This window comes from Neolamprologus multifasciatus, chromosome 11 (assembly GCF_963576455.1).
Source record: "Neolamprologus multifasciatus chromosome 11, fNeoMul1.2, whole genome shotgun sequence".
Lineage (NCBI taxonomy): Eukaryota > Metazoa > Chordata > Actinopteri > Cichliformes > Cichlidae > Neolamprologus > Neolamprologus multifasciatus.
Genome location: NC_140449.1, coordinates 5,266,915 through 5,283,274, shown reverse-complemented (window position 1 = coordinate 5,283,274; position 16,360 = coordinate 5,266,915). Strand labels below are relative to the sequence as shown.

The 16,360-nt window shown below is 40.9% G+C and overlaps 1 protein-coding gene across 3 annotated transcripts in view; it reads left to right on the top strand.

Annotated features, from left to right (window-relative positions):
• Positions 1-744: 744 nt before the first annotated feature.
• gask1a (golgi associated kinase 1A) overlaps positions 745-16,360 on the top strand; it is a 78,434-nt gene continuing 62,818 nt past the window's right edge. Inside the window, exon 1 of one of the 3 annotated variants that reach the window (XM_085178404.1) lies at positions 745-1,347. In XM_085178404.1, the coding sequence (XP_085034530.1) occupies positions 1,345-1,347 (3 nt within the window). In that variant the 5' untranslated portion in view covers positions 745-1,344. The remainder of the gene's footprint in view (positions 1,348-16,360) is intronic. The other 2 variants (XM_085178403.1, XM_085178402.1) reach the window with 2 other exon arrangements.

The following is a 16,360-nucleotide window of genomic DNA, read 5'->3' as shown; positions in this document are numbered from 1 at the left end:
CACAAAGTTATTGATCATTTTTCAGTATCAGTACCTTCACAAACACCTATCATTTACACCACTTGTCAACATTTTGTAGTACCTTACTAATAGCTAAAAAAAAAACGATAAACATTTTAAATATTAACAAAGAGTAACACATAGCACTTTGAAACATAAAACAACAAACCTACTCAGTCCATTACAGACATGATGGGGAGTAAGGGATCTTGCTATAGCCAATATTTACTGCGTTACTGCTGGGTACATGTGTATGTGACGTGTGCACCAGCATACATGAAGAAGGCAAACTGGTGGAAGGAGTATGATTATCTTGGCAATACACGTTTGGGAAACCCTGTATTCAGTATTCACATGGTCGATAATTTGCCACCTACTTAAAAAGTGTTGCAGGCAAGGAACATCCATCCATTAATTCATCAATACCTACAATCATGCATCCTCTTAACCATGTATCCAATTCAAGGGGGCTGAAGCCTATCAAAGGTGCTACTATAAGAGAGGCAGGGTACACCTTGAACAGTACCAGGAACATTAATTTGTGGGTCTGGTACTCTCTGCTACACAGGGATAGCAGTCTTGCTTTGTAATACAGACTTTAGATCTCACGAGCTGGCGTTGCGTTAGAGGATCACCAGCATGTAAGACTGTTCATAATTTTCATGTCTAGAGATTAAAATATTAATAACTTGAAAGAAAAACTATAGAAATGGTAAATGGAGTGGTATTTATATAGCGTTTTTTACTCTTTTATTCAACCCTATTGAGCCATAGCCGCCTCGTTATCATGCTTGCTTTGTTTTGTAACAGTCAAGTTCCTGGTCACAGTTCTTGTTGCAGTTACACGGGATTGTAGTCTGCCTTCTTCCTTTCTTGCTCCTACATCTGCCTTAAGCTGTCTGCCGGTTCTGAGACGCGTTGTTATGTTTTCAGGGAGGAATCATCTCAAATTTCACACTGAGCAGGCAGTCCCTCCTTAAACACCACGGCTTTTACTTTGAAAAGTCATTTCCCAGACGCTCGCGTAGCAGCTGCGCGTTCCCCTGGGAGAGAGAACGGCGCTCGCGACAGGCTACTTTTTTGAACTTTGCAGATACAAAATTAAGGACCTGGTTATATAACTTCTGGAAAATGACATATTAGAAGCAAAAACAGTTTTTAGTTAGCAAAGCAAGCAGTTTTCAGACTAGAAGAAATTTTGTTGTCCGACTGGTCCGTGGCCGTTGCAACTTCAGGACCACCGGCTGTCTCATGCTTGTGTGGAGATTCAGCAACCTCCAGTCAAAGGGGATGTCTGTGTGATAAATGAGATAAGGGTAATGCGCTCGACCAGCGACACGCACCATGGTGAGAGTCTTCTTTTGTCTTCCTGCAGTTTCCCCTTCAGCCTTGCAGTCTGAGACAAGACGGAACACTTTGAAAGTTTTCAGCCAAGTGCTGAGTAGGCAGATCCACGAGTCTGTTTCAGAGAGTGCATAGTACAGTCGACCACATATTTCATATGTTAAATGAGTTTATAACTAGTAGTGGAAAAAATATAATTGTAGGTCCTAAATGTGGACTGTTTGTACATTGCAGAGCACCAGTCTCACACCGGCATTGTAAAAAGGAATCTTAGTGAGCAGAACTCCCCACTCTATAAATAATAAGTATAAATAACAAGGACACTGCCATGTAAAAGTAGTGTAATGGAAGTGTGCATATTTAAAGACCACGTACACAACAGACAGCTAAGCAGGTCCTCGTGCATGTGTGTGATTACTGCTGGCTGCTCCCTTCCGTTCTCAGCCCCAGTTGTTGTAATTCTGCCTTAAACACACTCTGCTGTGTGTTGGTTTCAGCTGCAGATGTTTTTTCTTTCATTTAATTGCCAGTTTATATTTTGTTCATGGTCTTGGTTCAGTGTGAAACCATCTAAAACTGCAGTTTTGCGCTGATAAAAAGGAATTTGGAAATGAGTACACACCAGCATATAGATAAATTATATGCACAACTGAAATTGTTACACTGTGGTGTTTTAACTGAAATGCATCTGCATTTTATTTTTTATTTTTAAACAGAAAACAAGGACATTGTTGGGTGACTCTTCAAGAGTGCTCTTTCTTCTGCTTTCTTTTGTGGTCTGTTTCTTCTGCTATGTTTTTCTCTCAGCACAAGCTGTTTTAAATTTCTGGGTGACTAATGGAGGAGAGCTGGTGCAGATGGTGCTGTTGGTCTTGCACACGTGCATTTCTCATTGACCGTAAGTCATGACCACTGAGAAGTGCAGTCTCTTTGAAAGCTCTTAACGAGGCAGCAGTATTTGTGCAGCTACTTAGATAATTAGAGAGAATTCATGTATACAAATTAACTTTTGAGGTAATAAACTGTGACTTTGCATGACAGCTTACTTCTCGAACATAAAGTGTACAATGTCATTAGCTCCTTATTGATCTTGTCCCCACATTGGGGTTAATTTATCATCACTTACTACAGATGTGCTACTTTTTGGATGGATTCTGCCTTTGTGACAGCAGGTTTTCAATAAATTAAGAGAAGACTTCTCAGAACAGCTGGAAGCAACAACCTAACTTTAATCTTTTGTCAAAATGTATGTTGTAGTCATTAGAAGTGGGCCTAGTTTTTACAAACTTTCACATTTCTTTAATCTCAAGTTGTATTTTATAAAATTGTATTCTGTAAAAGATACTGTAGAGCAAAGCAAAAGACGGAGAATTTGCCATACATAAAAATGTATTTTGCTACTTAGGAGTTGTGCTCATGGATCATAATTATAATAATTATGCAGTCACTCGTTTTGCCAGCAAAAAAGATTCTCTTAAAATCTAGGCAAGTGTTGTAACAATGAATATTGCATTAATTGTAGACTAGACTGTAGGCCTTAATGACTGATGTGTTAGACTTCAGGAAGTTTTGTTGACCAGTTTCAAACTTTTATGACATTTTACATGACAATGTAAAATTCATTTTTTTGGAAAACAAAATAAACTTGTGGTGAGGAAATGTTTTTCATTTGATATTTATTACTAAACATGTGAACAGATTTTACCTAACAGTAAAATGAATGCTACACATGTGCCATATACACATCAATAAAAAAAATTATAAGAAATATGGGCAAAATTGTCAGGTATATTAAAATAGGTTTTAACAGAATAAAACAACAAAAGCTTTACTTTTCACTTGTTTTCACTTCACGATAAACTTTTAAAAGTATATTTATATGAAAACAAAATGAATATATATAAAATACAATACTACACCCTTAAAAGTAAATACTGCCCAGAGAGTGAGCTGCCTTAATGGTGGTTTGTGCTTCTTGTACTTATATTAGTTTGGTTTGTTTGTTTTTGCTGTATCTCACAGCGGGTAAGAATCCTTAGATCCAGCTCCTGTGTCAGTTTGGCCCACCTCTGGTAAAATTTTGATGGAAATCTATCAATAAGTTTTTGATTAAGCTTCTTAACAGACAGATAATCCAACCATATAACTGCCATTAATCTCTCCTGTAAGTTACAGTCACAGCAAATGTAACCTTTGAAAGGAAAAAAGATGCACACAGCCTGAAACTCTCTGAGACGAGATATACAGGACCAGAAAACACAGTGTAACCTGATATATTTTGATACAAAATTTGAAAAGAGCTTGGTTGGCATTTAAATACTTGTTTTTCTATCATCTGATTGGCAGTCATCCGTCTTTCAAGGAGTCCCTATAGTTTCACATTTCAAATTGGTTCCATATGCAGAGCAGGCGCCTGGGTTTAAATTGCCACATGGAAACCACAAACCTCTTCTCTTCTCTTCTCTTCTCTTCTCTTCTCTTCTCTTCTCTTCTCTTCTCTTCTCTTCTCTTCTCTTCTCTTCCTCCTGCACTGCATGCTGGGAGTGTGAGTGTATGGGTGTGTGAAGGTGTTTGGTGAGTGCGTGGAGCTGCTGAGTGAGTTTGGGACGTTTGGACTGTTTTCTTCCAGAAAACTTTGGCCTTTATGGGTGGTTAACAGGTAAGGCACGTTTATTTCATTGTGTTGTGTGAAGTGAAGAATTTTAGTTAATTGGCCAGTTTTACCTTGAGTCATGGCGTCCCTCACTAGTGAGGGTTCACCTCCCCTGTCTGTTAGACATGGGGCCAGGGTGGTGGCACCCCAGCAGTACACCGTGGAGCAGGTTTTGCTAGCTGTTGGTGAACAGGTGGGCCATGAGAACATAACTTATGGCTCTCGGATGAACAAGGCTGTGGTTGCCTTTCTCTGTGAGGAGCGCTTGGTTCACCTGTTAGTTGAAAGGGGGATCATTTTGGATGATTTGTTTGTAGCTGTTTCGCCACTGTTTGTGCCATCTACGCGGGTCACCGTGTCCGGTGTCCCGCCATTCATCCCAAATGAACTGCTTGAAAAGGAACTGACCCGCTTTGGAAAGTTTGCTAGCGGCTTCAGGGTTGTTCGCCTTGGCTGCAAAGACGCCAGACTGCAGCACGTTCAGTCTCTACGAAGGCAGGCCTTCATGTCTCTACGAAGGCAGGCCTTCAAACGATCCTTCACAGACACTGCAAGTGTAGTTTAAAGTGAGATATGAAAACAGCTTATATACTGATTATGCAAGTGCACGTAGCATGAAGTGCTTTGAGTGTGGTGATGTTGGCCATAAATGCTCTTCCTGCCCTCAGAAAGAGCAGGAAGTGCACGGTGACACAGGTGAACAAGAGGCTCATGCTAGTGGAGCAAGTGAGCAGGAGCGTGCTGTAGATGCCGGCATGAGAGAACAGCCTGCTTGTAGCGGTGCGGACGAGCAGTCGTCTACGCGCAGCGCAGTCAACAGCGAGCCTAGTGGCTCGCTGTTGACTGGGTGACAGACTGGTGACAGAATGGAGGTCGCAGCCAGTGCTCCACAGGCTACCCTAGAAGAACTGGGGATAGTACAGGGGACCGATGAGGTGGAGGATGGAAGTGATGACAGACAGGACAAGACAAGTGTGGAGGAAAATCCGGACAGTGGACAGACCGAAGCACTGGCAAGTGCGGTAGGACATGAAAATGTAATTTCAGGTTCTTTGAGCGCGGAAAATGAGGAAGACGACTTGTTGGAAGATGATTCCCTGTCACAGTTCTCTGATATTGTTTCTCAAGATGAACATCAGCAGTCGTATTCCTCGCTTTTTGGATGAGATATTTGGCATGCAGTCTGTGGAAGTCAGAGTTTTTTCCAGATGTCGATCTTTTTATAAAATCTGTTTTGAAAATAAGGAGAGTTGTTGGTTATGAACAATTGAGCAAACAGAAAAGATTTCGCCTAAAAAAAGATCCTGACTAAGTTGAGGAGGGAGAAACGAAGAAAAACTCCTTTAAAAGCGCAGTAAAATGTTCAGAGCACTAAGGGTGTTTTTATGGAAGGGTTTCACTGTCTTCCTTCTGTTTCTCTTCCTGTTCTCTCTGTCTTATATGGCGAGTTTGAGAGTGGGGACGCTTAACATTAATGGGGGTAGGGATAGAGAAAGGCGTGCAGTTTTGGTGGAACTTAGCAAGAACAAAAACATTGATGTGTTCTTTTTAGGAAGGAAACGCATAGCACTATAGATAATGAGTTGGAGTGGGCATGTTTCCCTCTGTGAGATAGAGCAGGGAAGGGCACAGGTAGTACAAGCAACCATCAAGGGAATACCTTTTGCTTTTATGAATGTATGCGCCCATAACTCAGCTGCAGGTCGTGTACGGTTATTTCATAAAATTAATTATAACTTATCAAAATTACATAGTGTTTTTCTGATCATCATTTAGTGACTACAGATATTTCTTTATTGATGCATTCTAACATCTGTTCGCACTGGCACTTTAACATGCAACTGATTCATGACAAAGAGCTCTGTCGAGCTTTTTCTGACTCCTTGTGCCACTGGAAACAAAGGAAAACTGACTTTTGCAATTTGACTCAATGGTGGGAGGTGGGGAAAACGCAGATTAAGCTTTTTTGTCAACAATACACGTCACATGCAACGGCCACTGTTAAAGACTGCTTTGAGGACTTATAATCTTATCCTCTAGCATCTTGAGCTCTAGTTCTAAGTGGGACAGATGATACAAATAGTACCTGGGACAGTAGGAGGAAGGCTTTAGGCAAGTTTCTCCACGAAAGAGCAAAAGGTGCTCTTATAAGAACTCGGATTTCTACTATTAAAAAAATAGATGCCCAACCAGATTTTTCTTCAAGCTGGAGAAAAGGATTTGCGAGTCACACCAAATGATGCACTTAAGGCTTCCAAATGGGAAGGTAACATCTGACCCAGCAGAAATGAGGAAGCTTGCCATTGACTTTTATGCCAGCCTCTTTAGTGCTGAAATGTGTGACCCTGACTGTGTGACGAAGATGCTGGAGGCGCTGCCACGGCTGGATGAGGCTGAATCGGCTGTGTTGGAGTCTGCTATCTCTTTTGATGAGATGTCTTCAGCGGTTCAACAACTCAACGATGGTCGGTCATCAGGAGTTGATGGTCTTCCTGCTGCATTTTATCAGAAATTGTGGTCGCTGCTAGGAGAGGACATACATGAGGTTTTAACATACTGTATGACCACTGGGATCTTGCCAACAAGTTGCACAAGGGCAGTTTTGACTTTACTGCCAAAGAAAGGGGACCTGGGCCTGCTTAAAAATTGGAGACCAGTTTCTTTGCTTTGTACGGACTATAAGATTATTGCAAAATGTCTTTCCAATAGGTTGAAGACCTGTATCGACATGATTGTCAATGTGGATCACGCATACTGTGTCCTTGAAAGGATTATAATGGACAACTTGTTTTTAATTCGAGACATTATTATTATCTGGCCAAGCTCAGAGACTTGGATGTGGGGTTTTTATCTCTGGATCAAGAGTTGATCACCGCTATTTGTTTAAAACTTTAGAAGCTTTTGGGTTTGGAAACATTTTCATTTCATGGATCAAACTGTTGTACTCAAACGCTGCTGTCATGTTAAAGGTGGGGGGAGGGTTAAGTCGGTCTGTTCCAGTTCAGAGAGGCATCAGGCAGGGGTGCCCCCTTTCTGGTATGTTGTATACGCTGGCCATTGAACCCCTTTTGCACCATCTTAGACAGGGACTCTCAGGTTTGACCTTTGAAGAAGCAGGAAGCACAGTAAAATTGTTAGCTTATGCTGATGATGTTACTGTTTTCATAACCAGTCAAAGTGATATTAAAACACTCCGACAGAAACTGGACTCATATGAGCGAGCATCCTCCGCGAAGGTTAACTGGTCGAAGTGTGAAGGTTTCATTTTGGGAGGGTGGGTTGATAAAGAGGAGCCAGTGTTACCGGCAGAGTTACAGTGGAACAGGGAGGGACTGAAGTGTTTGGGAGTGTTTTTGGGAACTGATGCTTTTCGGGGCAAGAACCGGGAGGGTGTTGTTGGAAAAATGACTGCCCGGTTGTCTCGATGGATTTGGGTCCAGCCACAGTTGTCCTACAGGGGAAGGATCTGGTTGTTAACAACTTGGCCACTTCTGTACTCTGGCACCACTGTTGTTGAACCTCCGGCCTCTCTTCTCAAGGAGATACAAAAAAGGCTGGTTGATTTCTGTTGGGGAGGGCTTCACTGGACCAGGTCTGCTGTGCTGTCTCTACCTGTGTCGGGGGGGGGGGGGGGGGGGGGGTCAGGGTTTGATTGACCTTCGCAGCTGCCTCACAGCGTTCCGTCTTCAGACAGCACAGTGGTATCTTTATCGAAAACAATAACCACTCTGCTTCAAGACTGCATCTATGCTGCTTCACAGAATAAAGGACCTTGCATATGACAAGCACCTGTTTCTTATAGACCTAACTGGCATACACCTTTCGCAGACCTCTGTTTTTTACCAGTCTGTTTTGACTGCTTGGAAGACAAGGAGGAGTCTTGTCTTGTTGGTGAGGAGCCTCTTTTTTACAATCCCCTGATGCTAAGTAGGATGATCAGCACTACTAGTGTGCAGAGGTTCCTCGTAAATGCTGGTCTAACTAAGCTGGCGGGCCCGAGGATGGCAGGGCAGTGGAAAACGGCTGCCGAGCTGGCTCAGGAGACTGGAATCAGATCTCTGCGCTTTCTGGACAAGCTGGTGGAAGAAGTCATGGGTGGTCTTCCTGGACTTGTAAGGGCTGCACTGGGGACTCTGCAGGTGGTCAACCGAGTTCAGCTGACTTTCTGTCGTGCCTGTTTGTGCCGCAGTTGGGGAGCAGGATGAGGAGGGAGGCTCTCTTCTTTCCTTTCGAACACCTGTCAAAGATTTCACAGAAGGCTATATATGAGGTGGCTGTAAAGGTGCTGAACAGATTGTTGGCTGGTGTTCTGGAGTCGAGGTGGTCAGGTGTGTTGGCTCTGGGGTCATCTCCAAGGGGCAGCTGCAGGTCCCTGTACAAACCTCCCATAGAGAAACGCAGTGCGGATCTCCAGTGGAGAATAGTGCATGGGGCCATGGCTGCGAACAGGCATGTGGCACATATGGATCCACGAACAGGGCACCACTGTCTTTTCTGTCTAACTGAGGAAACACTGCAGCACCTGTGGCTTGGCTGTCCCAGGCTAGCTGGCCTGTTTTCATTGCTGCGGCAGTGGCTTGCTGGCCTTGTGTGTTTTAGAGGAGGGTCTCTTTATCCTGGGTCCGAGGTACTCTGAAGTGCAGCGTAGGAAGGTTTGCTTGATTAATCTTTTAATAGGTCAGGCTAAGATGAGTATATGGCTCACAAGGAGGAACAAAATGAAGGGAACAGGATCTGTTAATTTAGGAATTATGTTTTTGTCCAATAGAGTTTGTCTCTATTTGGGGTATTAATGGAGTTTTGTGTAGAATAACTGATGATAATTTAGTTGTGTCTTCTGTTTTTGTTTTCATTTTTGTGTTTATTGTATTTGGGTGGGGTTGATGGTTGTTCATATGTTGATTTGGCATTCATTTTCAGTTATGGTTGTAAGTTGAAGAATTGATATAATAAAGGTGTGTTAAAGGTCAAAGGTCTCTTCTCTTCTCTTCTCTTCTCATAATGTAAATTATATAACTAGGTTTTTGCAGCAGATTGGATTCAGTGAAGGTGACAGACCTACCTGAATATAGACAGAACAACAACGCAGCCCTCTGCAGTGTTCTCAGCTGTGTGTTACTCCATGTCTGCATCTGTGTGAGAGACAGAAAGAAAAGCAGGTAGACACGCCTTTGCTGATTGCAGTGTATCAGTGGAGTGCATCCCTACTAAATATACTGTAACAGAAGTGTGGTTAAAGCACCAGTTATAATTTTGTCATGCACGCTACAACCATTTCAAAGTTAGACAGCACTGCAATCAAGTTTTCTTCAAATCTTTATAGTTTAAATTATGTTAGTTTGTTAGAGCCTCTGTAAATGTGTCTCTGTAAAAACTGTAATTCCTAAATAGTTACAGTTAATACAGCACTTTGAATTAAAGATGAAAGTCTACACTTCAGTGACGTCTTGATTGTTTTTTTTTATATATACCCACTGTAATGGTGCACTGAGACAAAATTAGAAAAAAATGTGCCAATGTTCAAACATCTCTCCTCCACACTCCACCATGCCCTCTCCACAGTGTTTCACCAACAAACACACAGTTACATTGAGTTCTAAAACTGAAAAAGCAGACAGAAATATCACCTTCAGTTTTTTCATTGCAGTGGTGATGGATCAGTGTAGCAGTGTAGAGGGCAGGAGTGCAAGCTTTAACTTGTGTTTTGGGCACTGGTGTGTGCCCACACATCTGTGTTGCAAGTGTTGGTTATCTGGTGGTCATCATAGCAGAGGCCTGCCCATCGCGGCTGTTCTCTCTGTGTCTCATAGTTAGTATTGCATTTTTAATTTCTCTTTGCTATTTGGGCTGATTGGGACATGATGAATGTAAAAACAAAGAATTACCAGATTGTTTTTTTTATTTATTTATTTTTTTTACCTGATTTTTGTTTCCACATATTCGCTTTAAACAGTGGCAGTATAATGTCCTCATAAGTGGATATCAGGCACTTGTAGAGCACAATTTAGTATTTTGGTCTAGACAACCCAAAATGTAATGTCCACATATGTGGACGCCAGGCCAGGACCCTGCATCAGTTGAATGCAACATTAAATTGGCCCTCACCCTGTCTGTCAAGCAGCCTTTGTGATAGAAAACCCTAATTATGGCTGTAGACTAGTTTGACTTATTTGCACCGTGTTGAAGAAAGTGAGCAGCAGTGATGATGATGTAATCTCATGCAGTCTTACTAACTCTTGCATTTGTGTGCTTGCATTGATGATATGAGTTTCTGCAGTACATTGGTTTTGGTTGCTTTGGCTTTGCAGCGTAATGAAACTGGACAGGAAACAGAAGAGATTTCAGTGCAGTGAAAGTGACTTCAGAGGCGCGTTGCCTCCCACTCAATCTGTCGCGAGTACAATTCCAAGAGGGACGCTGTCCACACAGCCATCTGCTCCTTGTGTTTGTGTGGAGGTAGCTGGTGTATCGCTCAAAACTCATAATGGTATGCATTGCGACTTGTTGGGTAAACCAAGTAGTGGGTGGTGAATGGGAAAGACAGGAGATGGTAGAGAGTGGGGTGTTAGGAAGTAGTGACAGATGAAAAGCTGTAATAGTTGTAGAAATCAATAGAGTTTATAGCCTCTGTTTATGGTGGATGTGTTATATTACGCCAGTGCTAATAACCATTTGGTCTATGATACCTGATGGATTTGCATCAGCTGTGCTTCTGTCTCGTCACAGAACAAGGAGAGAGAATGCCACTCATTTTCTTTCTTGCTCTATTTTTCTACAGTTTATTGTAAAAATGAAACACTTGGCTGGGATGTCTAGCCATTAAAACGGACACCTGTGAGGGTCTTTGTTAAATATCTTTCAAGTCTTTAAAGACTTAAAGATTAACACGAAGAAATTAACAGAAATTGCAAATAACAGAAAGAGATACAAAGGAGAAAATATCTATATGTAGTTATTATCTTAAGTAATTTGGCAAATGCGGCTTGCACGTAGTCTGGCCTGTGGTTGCCAATGTCTGTTCGTCCGTCCGTCAGCCAGTCCGTTTGTGACGCTCACGTCTTCCATCTGGGCATCTATCGATCAAACAGAGCAGTTTTTCCTGACACAATTTGCCACGTTGCAGACTTTCCACCAGAAAACTGCCCAGCGGAGGTGGTGATCGGTGAGCAGCTGTTGTCAGTGTCAGGTCACATATATATTTGTAAATAAGAAGTATGTAATGCTGCTGGCCAGACAGCTATTGAAATCTTTCAGCCACACATACACTTCTCCAAGGACAAACTCACAAGGTTTCAGAGATTTATGCAACATAATGGTTTATATAATGAACTGCTGCCAGTTTAGCAAATTAAAAGCACAAGGCTGTAAAGACAATTCTATACTTCCTGAAGCCTGTGAAAATCTCCTCTTTACAGAACTGTGGATGGATCCTAAACAGGCAGGGATGACTATTACAGCTGCATTTCTAGTGAAATGAGTACACACACACACACACACACACACACACACACACACACACACACAAACAAACTGGCCTTTTAATGCCTTTTAGCTTGACTGTTTTACCAATTTAATTTTTGAATCCAGTCTCAAGTGGCAAACCCAAGAACTGCACTTCCACGTCCACTTTTCTTATCACCCGTGGGGATTGCTGCTTGGTATTAGGACTGTGCCATCATTGTTATGAACCTTTATGTCATATAAAAGTGTTTTATCACAGTATCATTGCTATAGCAAGGCAGTTTATGTTCCCTAGTGCAAATAACAAGACGAGCTCAGGCATCTCAGAGACCAAGAGCGGCATTTCAGTTTCCGATAGGACTAAAAAAGGATCTACTTCAACAAATTACAACATGTGCAAGAAAAATGTTTCTGTTAAAGGTGCAGAGAACAACATGTTTCATCTCTACTTGGTTTTATCACACATGGCAAGTCAGGAAAATATGCATGGAGAACCCATTGGGATTGAAATGCACATTTAGGTATCTTCGCATGTGATCTGGGACAGGTACGTTTTTGTAAATCCTAACTAATCTAAAAACTGACATCAAATGTAATTGCATTTGATGTGTCCGTTAAAAAAAGCAAAGACCCAAGGATACTTCATACTGGAGTATCAAGATAATGTATTCAGCCTTAGTAGTGACATTACTTTTTTTTATAATTTGTGTTTAATGTAAGTATTCAATTATGAATACTCCTTATTTATCTTATAGTGGTACTTTTTGCAGCCCACAGATTTTATCTGAATCAAAGCGGTTTTCACAGCCAGACCTGTGTATTTGAGACAGCCCATTTAGGGATTGACAACACACAGAGCCAGGAGTAGAAAAAGAGCTTAAAAGCAAACTTTTTAAGCTCTTGAGATACTGGGTGCATCTACACATATTTGGAATCTTTGGTCATGTTTAATATTAGAATTTCCCTTTATGACAGCATACAGTGCTGTGAAAAAGTATTTTCCCCCCCTCCTGATTTCTTACTAGATTTTTGTCAAGCTTGGAAATCATAAAACTGATTTGTCAAAAAATGTTTTAGTATGACTTTGATAAGCTACGAAGCCACACTGCTTGATGGATTGTCAGAGCATTAAGGCTACCGTAGGCGGGAGCCTCGTGGAGGAATCTGGGTCCAAAATTCCGTCCGCTTCAGGTCCCAAAGTCAAACGAACACTGCGGCATTACTGAGAGTTAAAAACTGTCTACATTCTTTTATCTTTAATAAAATGATCAGCGTTGCTGCTTTACCAGGTGTAACAATTAAGTTTAACATCCATGAAAACAGAATTTATTCAATTTAACAGAGTTAAAAGTTAGCAGGAAGTTAGCTCGCTAGTTTCCACCTAAACATGATATACCACGTTCTGACTGAGATTTCTGAAAAAATTAAAACGTACAGCTCTGCTATCACTTCCAACATAAATGAAGACAGAAAACTAAACAGCAGTGACTTTTTTAGGGTTACTGAAGTTGGACCGGATATATATCGATGTGCTACGTGATCGCTAGCGACACAGCTATGTTAGCATAACATAAACACAGTGAAGGTGGAGGATGAATGCTAACTTTTTTACACTCGATAAAAGTTAGATTCATTCTCCACCTTCAACACAAGAGTTCCCGATGGTTAGGGACATATGCAATGGCAGGATGCTGTAAACAGACTAAACTTCAGTCAGGAGAACAACTGAGATAATTCATCCACAATACGAGGTTAGTCATTAATATACTGCAACAACACGGGAATAGAGCAGCTGCAAGAGAATTCAACATTAATGAATCAATGGTACGCAAGTGGAGAAACCAAGAAGAATGAGTGGAGTAAAGTTTGACTTATCTGACTGTTTTGTTTCACTTAATGAGCCTTATAATCCGGTGCACCTTATGTATGAAAACAGACCTTTTCATCGACAGTGCGCGTTATAATCCGGTGCGCCTCATGGTCCAAAAAATACGGTATACATTTTTTAAATAATGAGTTCATCTATTAAGGAATAAAGCTTTCTAGACAAACCTGATCCTTCACTAGTCACATCCAGGTCTAGGTGTGGCTAATGAAAGTAAAGGGCTTTTTAATGACTCAAATACCTCAAAACTATGCAGGGCTTAGGTTAATGTACTTACATTTTACAAGTACAAATAAGCAGCCAGGGATGGTTTCCATTTGTAACCAGTTGGTCTACTGAAGCATTAGATTAAATACATGGTGACACTAAGAAATATAGAGGAAGTCATCTACCATCACTCAAGCTATGTGACTATGGCAGGGTTGCTGTGTTCAGTCAATTGAGACAACATTTTTGTCCTTTAAACAAGAATCACTATTTCTGCTTTAATTAAATTTTGGCTTAAGTTGTTGTAATTTGGCTGCAGCCCAAATGTAATCTGTTTCTTGCGAGCCAGTAAATGATCCTGAAAAGTCAGCCTTCATTTTCTTCTTGCTACCACATCTTTCTGCAAAATTTGCTCTTACGCAGCCCCTTCCTCTTAGGAGAATGGAATGTGCGTTGTGGAACAGACTCGACCACGTATGCACTCAGATCTCTTTGCAGCCATATGGAGGAAGGATTTTTGTGCCATAGAGTAATTACTTTCAGAGCTGTGATCTGATGTTTGGGCTTCATTCTACACACGGAGATGAAGAATATGAAGAAATTTATTCTTTATTCCTTTGCCAAAAGGGAGAAAATCAGGTCTGTGCACTCACATAAAGCTTTTTAACAAAGCTTTCTAATTTAAAAGTGAGATTAGTTTGGGATTCTGAAGAAAAAGAGACGTTTTCTCAGTGCCTGTAGTACATATCTTATTAGGAGGTAGCTTTTAGAAAATGAGCAACTTTCAAAGGCAGATGGGGTTTTCTTGAAGCTTAAAAAAACCCTTAAATTAATCAGCACATAAATCCCTGAAAGGCAGCACTCATTAAGTGTTTGCTTTTAACATGTCAGAAAAACTTGTGGTTTTAAGGAGTTGACTTGTCCTTATTGATTGTTATAATCAATGGGCAGGTTGCACAGTTGCTTCACTCTTTTGAAACTTGCATCTGTTCAACTTACTCATTTTATTATGGCAGGAGTTCCCCTCCTCATAATCAAGGCTTTCATTAAAATGAGAATAAATTGGATTGTTTCCTTTCTAACGCTAGCTCTGTTTCAACAAATGCCCAGATGATAACTTCTCAGAGCAGTGAAAGCCAGTGTTGCCAACTCCTCAGTAAGGAAAATCGCTATTGGTTGTCCTAAAAGTCGCTAGAAGTCACTAAATGACGTCATCACCTAATTTGCATAATTGGTCATGCTAATGTAATTGTAACCTACGCTGCTGGAGAGAGAAATAAGTATTTAATCCCAGGGAAAGGTGAGCTCTGGGCCAGAGTGCCATGTGAGTGGTTACAGCTAGTGAGCTGCGTGTCTGGGTTTGTATCTAGTGAGCTGCTCTCTTTTTGACTTATTTTGTACCTTATTGACCAACGCTTGAGTTTTGTTTGTTCCTTTAAATGGTGATAGCGGCTTGTCCATCTCTTTTAGTATTAATAGAAACTTTAATAAAACTCTTTAATTTAACCCTTTTGCCTCCTTGACTCCTTTTTCTCACCCGGACACTTTTTGTTACTTCCCCCTCACCGCCTGGACCCTTTTAGGGGAACGTAACATTAGCTTATCACTCAGGGGGGTCGGCCTGATGGTGTTGAATCCACTGGAAAAGTCAAAAAACATGACCCTCACAGTGCTCGCCGGCTGGTCCAGATGGGTGTAGATATGATTGAGCAGCAAACTGAAGGGGATTCTGATGTGGGCGGACTATGAGTCGGAACTGGTCCAGGACGAGTCTTTCCAGGGTCTTCATGATGTGGGAGGTCAGTGCCACAGGCCTGTAATCCTGGGGGCCAATGTAGAAGTGTTTTTCATGTAATTTTTTGCTGATCTGTCTCTATGAAATTAACTTGGCACCCATCCTAAATTTGTGACCATGAGTGATTTTTTGTTTTGCCTAGTTGGTAACTGTGTAACATAAAATGCGTTTTCCAACTTATTTGGCCATTACTTTTATTTTATCTGATTAACTTTAGCATGAAATATAGTCTCTCAAGAATGAAATTATATGAAATTGAGGGATGTACCCTTATGCTAAAATCAACTTTTACCATTCCAGGGCAGATGGATGGCATGAGAAGACCTGCCACAATACTGAAGATTTACAGTAAACTGATTAAAAGGGAATCTTTAATTTTAAAAGCTTCTGCAAATAGTTTTGATTGAATCTTTATTTTGAACATGTTAAAAAAGTACAACAACATAGAATTAAAAGAGACAAATAAACAAAGCAAAACAAAAAGAAAACGAGCAACCACAACTACAAATAACTTTCATGTTCAAAAAGGAGCAGGAAGAAGCATGAGCTTATTTAATCCCACCCCTTTTCCACTATCTAGTAATCAATAGACTACAGAAATACCTCCTTGCAATTACATTATATGTCATGTGTATTTTTTTTATTATTCATTTTTTTAATATATATACATATATGTTTCTATCTATCCATACATACGTATATACACATAAGCACATATACACATTTTCAATAACCCCATTAACACCTCAAAGGATACACAACCTACAGATATATATATACCCATACCAACATACCCGTGCACCCGCACACACATGAAAATATTAGACAAGAACACCCTATCAAATCTCTACCTCGTCCCTGTACCCTGTAAAAACCATCTCCTTAAACCACTTTTTAAACTGTGCCATGCTCGGACATTGCTTTATATCTTTACTTAGTCTGTTCCACAGCTTCACTCCACAAACAGAGATGCAAAAACTTTTTAATGTTGTACGGATACGAGGATGTTTTAAAT